Source organism: Balaenoptera borealis (assembly GCF_965194805.1).
Source record: "Balaenoptera borealis genome assembly, chromosome: 1".
In the NCBI taxonomy this organism is placed as follows: domain Eukaryota; kingdom Metazoa; phylum Chordata; class Mammalia; order Artiodactyla; family Balaenopteridae; genus Balaenoptera; species Balaenoptera borealis.
In genome coordinates this window covers 173,224,236-173,231,194 of record NC_138860.1, presented here as the reverse complement: position 1 = coordinate 173,231,194, position 6,959 = coordinate 173,224,236, and the positions used below count along the sequence as shown (strand labels likewise).

The following is a 6,959-nucleotide window of genomic DNA, read 5'->3' as shown; positions in this document are numbered from 1 at the left end:
TTCCAGTTTGAGAACCAGAGCCTCCCTGGCCCCCGCCCCCGCCCGGGCAGCAGGGCCCGGCCAGACAGCTCGTAACGCTGGCCCACCTCTGGTATCTCCCCCAGGACACCTGTCAGGATTTTGCCATCTCCTGCACAGCCTGAGGGGAGCTAACAGGCCTCTTTGCAGAGGGTTAGCTGGTAAGACTGTATCTCCCCGTCAGCCAGCACCGCCCGCTCCCCTCACACACCGTGTCGTCCTCATCGCATGCCTCGCCAACCCCACGGAGCCCATTCATCTGTCTGGTGTGTGGTGTGGTGTGTGTGCTGGCCGTGGTAGGGCCCCCAGGACTCCCCCCTAAGCAGAAGCGCTGGGGTGTTGGGGCAGGTCTAAAAGCCCAGCCCCACACTGGACTGAGGATGTGGCTTCGCACAGAGCAGCTCCCCAGCAGGAGCAGGAGGTGAAGAGCGAGGTCGGGGAGAGGATGCGCACCTGCCCTGGGGTGCTGGGGCCGTTCGGGTGGTGTCCTGGTGTGCAGGGGCCCTTGAACCCTAACACTGTGTCCTGGCTTTCTGCCCCTGCTGAGCTTTCTCTCACCTGCCCGTTTTCCCTCCTGCTTTGTTGCCTGCTGCCCGAGCCTTGGCCCTTCTGTGGGGAAGAGGCAGGTGCTGTGGCACCCCTGTGGGCCTCCTCTCTCCTCCCGATCTCGCTAACCCTCTCTCTTCTCCTTCTTTGCTGTCCTGCCCTGGATCTCCAGTATGTGCGGGGGCTTAAGGACCTCCTGAGGACCGCTGCTCTCTGCCTCTCCAGGAGCGGCCTGGGGGGAGCCAGGCGCCCGGCACCTCCACCTGCCTAACCCGGGCCACCGTCTGTGCCTACAGGGTCTGCCCCCAAGCCTGCCCCACACGTGTTCTCACTAGGGCCCCCCATAGGAGGCAGGGGCTGGCCTCTCTGCCCCCGCCCCGCTCCACGCGGCCAGTGTAGAAAGCCATAAAGCTGCTGTCGGCACGATGACGTAATACTATGCCGAAACTCGCCCTCCCCTCCTCCGCTCTCCTTTCCCTTCCCCGGATCTGTAAGGAGTCAGGACTCTAGGAATCTTGCCTTAGAGCCTGCCCAGCCCCAGAACCAGGCACAGCTCTAGTCGAGCCGAGCAGGTTTCTTCAGGAGCCGTCTGGGGTGCTGACTGATGCTGCTGAACAAGTTCGGTGACTGTCCTAAGCACAGCTGGTTTGACACTGTTCCCATGGCCCCACCCCCGCCCCCGGAGCAGGTAGGACGCCAGGAGAATGCTTGTACCCTTTGCTCCAGGCACTGAGGGACTGAGCTGGCTCTGACAGCCCCGTGCTCTCCAGAGGAACTAAAGGAAACCAGGCCGGGCCTAGGAAGTCTGCTGAGCCCATGGGCGTGGGGTGGGTGCTGCTTGTCTGCTGTCCTGTACCTTTTTTAACCAAAATAAAGATTTCCCTCTTGCCATACCGTTGGCTGTCTGGTACCACCTCTGCTTTGGGGTCCAGGGCTGGGGCCTGTGATGAATCTGCAGAACATCTGGCTTACCCTCATCGCCAGCCTTGTCAGCTGGTCAGTGCTGTTCTGGAGATTTAAAAAAGAGGCCCAACGGAGCCAGAAGTGACACAGGCAGAGTGGCTAGTGTCGTCTTCACCCTGCCCCTCCGGAACTCCTGGTCTCAGTTCCAGAGACCTTCAAACCTTAGCTGACCTCTGAACTCGGAAAGGTCCCAGCCTAGGCTGGGACAGAGGGTTTAACTCCAGTCTGGGACTGTCACACCCCTGAACTGAGCCCAGCCCAGGGTAACAATGGAACCTTCCCTTTCCCCAGCTGCCGCCCCACATTGAGATACACACACAGTGTGCTAAGAGCTAAAAAATAATTACAGTGGCCATTTAGCAAGGGCTTGCCCATTCTCTTCCCTAAACCTATGAAGAAGGCAATGACAGCCTTTTTACAGGTGAGGGAACAGAGGCTCAAGAAAGGCACAGAAATTTCCCAGGGTCTCCCAGCTGATAAATCCAGGATTTGAACCTGATCTCTGCCCCAACCTCTGACCCTTCTGCACCACCTAAGGAATGAATTTGGCTGCTGTGGGAGGAGGATCTCAGAGGGAGAAACCCTAAAATTAGAGAATGTCATTCAGAGCCAACAGGGGGCTTAGTGACGATCTGTGTTGGCCTCCTTGTACTGATGGGGAAACTGAGGCCAAAAGGCAAAAAGGGACCTGCTCAAAGCCTTATAATAGAGCTGGGATGCAGTTCCACACCCGGACCTTATTCCATTCTCTTTCCAGTAATTCCACACTGTGTCCTCGACTGGAATGGCCTAGGAGACCTAGGGTACTCTAAACAGCAGCACCTTGAGGAAGAAAAGACTCAGATAGCTGAGTCACTTAAAAGTAATCTAATCTCTCTCCCAAAGGCAACCAACTAGTAGAGTGAGCTCTTAGCTGAATAACTGAACCCTTGTTCACAGCTAGCCAAGGGAGAAGGTGCCATAGTTTCTTCCAGTCACCTGTTTAATTTGATCATTCCAAGACTGAAAAAATTTCCTAGGAAGTTCTTTCTGCAATCTAACCAGAGTCCCTCCTGCTACAATCAGAGCCCTAGCCTTTTTCTCAATGGAGGTAGATAGCAACTGGTTGCTATCTTCTCTATGCCACAACCCTTCAAAGCCTGTTATTACTGGCTAAGACGGATTGGTTGTCTGTGAGACCAGAGGCTTTGATCCTGCTGGTAGGATGGATGCTACATGGGAGGGTGGGGAGGTAGCAGGCAGGATGAGGAAAGCCCCTTTGGGCTGCAGCCCCCGCTCCTGTCCTGCTGACTCAGGTGGCTGACGGTGGAACTCCGTGCCCTGCCAGGGCCTGCTGCCTCCTGCCTGCCTGGGCTCCTGGACTTGGGAAAGGGAGGCCTGGAGGCAAAGGGAGGTGCCTGAGACAGGAACTGAGTCAGGACCGACAGGCCAGAGCGGGCAGGAGGTGTTAGGTAGCCTGGCTCCCAAATTCACCCCCTGAGCTTCTTCAGCAGGGGAGGGGAAGAAGTGAAGAGGCGTCGTTTCCCCTGCTCATCGCTGTGCTGAGGGCATAGAGCTTGTGGTGTGAACCATCAGGTCTCCTGGCTTGAGCGGTAGGAAGAGAATGCTTCCTCCCTTGAGACAGAAGCATCTCCAAAATTCCTAGGCCCATCAGGCCCTGCCCTCCAGGTTTCTAGTGTTCTGGGATCTCCTGCTTTCCCCCAGGACTTGGGAAAGCCTGAGCTGGATGACTAGTACGAAGGAAGGTCCTTGAGGCCCCAGGGCCTGCGAAGGCCAGAGGAACGTCTGGGCTGGAGAGCGAGGAGGCAGTGCTGAGCGAGTGCATCTAACCAGTCATTCGTCTTCTCCGCAGCTGGGCAGGGTCTGGCCTTCGGCTGAGGCCTGGTTTGAGACCCTTCCTTATTTCATAGAAACCAGCTCCATATTAGTGCTTTGAGTGTATATGTTTATAATAATAAACATTATTATCATGTGGATTTTTTTTCACACGATATTAATAGTTACCATCCACTCTACTAAGTGCTTTCCATCAACTTATTTAATCCTCACAACAAGCCTCATTTTATACTTAGGAAAACCAAGGCTCACAGAGGTTAAGTCACTTAGACAAAGCCACAGCAGCTTGTGAGAACTGAACCCAGGCAGTCTGATTCCATAGATACTAGGCTATTCTGTCTGTCATAGAAAAATAATAAACATTCACCATTGGTAACCTGAAGATACTAGGAAAATAAAAAAAAAACCCACTTAGACTCCTACTACCTAAAGATATACTCTGTAAATTGGTACTTTAGTGTATTTCGTTTCCAACGTTTTCTGTGTCAGTGATCTGATTTAAGCAAAGCCTTCGGGATGGCAAGCCTAAAATCCCTTCTGCTTCCTTGGAGAACCTATAGCATCAGCTCAGACTTGTCCTTACCTTTCCTTCAAAGAGGCAGATCTCATCTTTGGGCCTCAGAGTTCTGGCCTCAGAGTCCCTCCAGGAGGGGAGGGTGGGTATTCAGACACCAAGAGGAACTAGGGACGGACAGGCCTGTGAAACAGTCCTGGTTCAAGGATTAAACTGGCTGGATCCCAGAGAGAGGAGCCCCACCCCTGAGTCCCATCTGAGCTTTGGCTAGGGGTGGAGCAGATAAGCAGGAACTCACCCTCATAGGTGCAATGCCAACACCTTTAGGTGAAATTCTTGGCTGACACAAAGACAGCACCTCAGTGAACAGGGACAGAAGATTGGCAACAGAGCAGTCTCCATCTCTGAGGCCTCTGCCAGGGGTCAGGGGTGGGGCCATGGTCAACGGGAAGGGGCAGGGAAACTTCTGAGAGGCAGGCTGGGGAAGGCAGCACTCAGCCGGGACTGCTGCCCCGTAAAACAAAATGGCCTGTGTGACAGCCACTTCCTTTTTTTCGGTCCTGTCTCTCTCCCGCCCTGGGGAAGCAAACTGGGCAGAGTACCCAGGTGGCCTGCTTCCCAGCCTCTGACAGAAGGCGGGCTGAGTCAGGCAGGAAAGTGGGATAGTCAGTGAGCTGGGTCCCCACCCTGTGTGAGCCCCACTGATGCATGACGGCAGGTGGCTTGGAGGGGCGAGGTGACCTGGTGTGGAGAGCCAGAGGGTAAGTCCTCAGACAAGTGGCAACAGGCCACCAACTTGAAAGGGAAAATTGTGCTGTGATGGGGAAAGTATCCAAAAAACCTACTGGGTGACTGATTACAGAGGCTGGGCTGGAGCGTCAGAAGCCGCTCGTTAAACACCTCATTAAGTGGCACCCTGAATGCTGCTGCTTGTGCATTTTGGGAGCTCAGAGGGGACAGGACCCTGAGGGGGAGTGACGAGTGGGAGATGGAACCATTTCAGGTAGACTCTGGAAGAAGCCTGCATCTTACTTCTAAATACAGCCTGGAGCTCACAAGTCAGAAGCCTTGATGGGAGAGAAGCCTAAGCTGTGTGACCCTGAGCAAATCTCATCCCTCTCTGAGCCTTAGTATTCCCATCTCTGCAGTGGGAGTAGCAGTCACAGTCCTGCCCATTTCGCAGAGACACAGCAGAGACTATAGATCATGGGTATGAAGGTGCTTGGGAAACTACAGCCCTACCTAAACAATGAGTTATCTCACCTGAGCCAACCGGGGAAATGTACCTGGCAGGATCAGGAACCCCATCCTCCTGCACCTGGCTTCATGGGCTCTGCCTAGACCCACAGCGGTCAGGTAGCTGAAGCCATCCTCAGCCCCTGGAAGGACACGGTGAAGGAGGATCTGATTTGAGAAACTGGGGCAGCTACCTCGTGTGGGAATGTAATGGAAGCCCTGAACAAGAGGGGGCAGCCTGGAGGCTGGAGAGGTGTCAGTGCAGGTGCGGCCAACGCCCAGATTTCTCCTGCTGACTGTCCCAATGACTCACCCCACATCCCAGCCCTTTCACCTTTAAGGAAGAGCCGGAAAGGGTGTGGGGGGAAGAGGAGAGGAGGCAGGTCCGGGGCCCCAGTCCCGCCCCCTGCCCCTCCCCACCCTGCTCTGGGCCTGGCCTTCCAGCCAAAAGGCAGGCGGAGAGCAGGAGAGGCACAGAACACAGCATTGGTTCCGAGGCAGCCAGTTAGCCCGCCGCCTGTCTGTCTGTCCGCAGAGCCATGGAGAGAGCCAGCCTGATCCAGAAGTCCAAGTTGGCCGAGCAGGCTGAACGCTATGAGGACATGGCAGCCTTCATGAAGAGCGCCGTGGAAAAGGGTGAGGAGCTATCCTGCGAAGAGCGCAACCTGCTCTCAGTGGCCTACAAGAATGTGGTGGGTGGCCAGCGGGCCGCGTGGAGAGTCCTGTCCAGCATCGAGCAGAAGAGCAACGAGGAGGGCTCAGAAGAGAAGGGCCCAGAGGTGCGAGAGTACCGGGAGAAGGTGGAGACGGAGCTCCGGGGCGTATGCGACACGGTGTTGGGCTTGCTGAACACCCATCTCATCAAGGAGGCCGGTGACGCCGAAAGTCGGGTCTTCTACCTGAAAATGAAGGGCGACTACTACCGGTACCTGGCTGAGGTGGCCACCGGTGATGACAAGAAGCGCATCATTGACTCAGCCCGGTCGGCCTACCAGGAGGCCATGGACATCAGCAAGAAGGAGATGCCGCCCACCAACCCCATCCGCTTGGGCCTGGCCCTGAACTTTTCTGTCTTCCACTATGAGATCGCCAACAGCCCCGAGGAGGCCATCTCGCTGGCCAAGACCACCTTCGACGAGGCCATGGCTGACCTGCACACCCTCAGCGAGGACTCCTACAAAGACAGCACCCTCATCATGCAGCTGCTGCGGGACAACCTGACGCTGTGGACGGCCGACAACGCCGGGGAAGAGGGGTGCGAGGCTCCCGAGGAGCCCCAGAACTGAGCCGTGCCCGCTGCCCTCCCTGCCCTGCCCTGCCCGCTCGTCCCCCACTCCTGGCAGAGAGGACTTGTACGGGGTGGGAGGCCCAACCCTTCTCCCCAGATGCTCTGCCCCAGCTCAGAAAGGCTCCACAGAGAGGAACCAGCAGAGCTGAGGCCACCTGGAGCCAGAGGATTCCATGCTTCCTGCAGCTGTCAGGTGCTCCTGGCCACTGGTCATCCCACCCAGCCCTGCTCTCTGCACCTCCGCCCCCCGACCCCACCCCTGAACCTGGCCACTTCCTCCCCACCCCGCCCCCCTCCTGCCCCTGCTACCTCTGGATCTTAGGAATTGAGGAGTGTCCCACCCTTGTGGCTGAGAACTCAACTGTGTGGCAGAGGCTGGAGATGAGAGAGAGAGAGAGAGAGAGAGGGGGAGAGAGAGAGAGAGTGTGTGCGCGTGTGTGCGTGCAGCGAGCAAGACCAAGGAAGAGAGGGAAAGCATGTCTGCTGGGTGTGACCATGTTTCCTCTCAATAAAGTTCCCCTGTGACACTCCTCCTGTCTTTTCCAGTTATTGCGGAGG

General features: G+C 56.3%; 1 protein-coding gene across 1 annotated transcript; it reads left to right on the top strand.

The window, feature by feature from the left end:
• The first annotated feature begins 5,470 nt into the window (after positions 1–5,470).
• On the top strand, positions 5,471–6,931 carry SFN (stratifin). The gene has a single exon (XM_082349406.1). The coding sequence runs from the start codon at positions 5,653–5,655 to the stop codon at positions 6,397–6,399; it is 747 nt and encodes a 248-aa protein (XP_082205532.1). The 5' UTR covers positions 5,471–5,652; the 3' UTR covers positions 6,400–6,931.
• Positions 6,932–6,959: the final 28 nt, after the last annotated feature.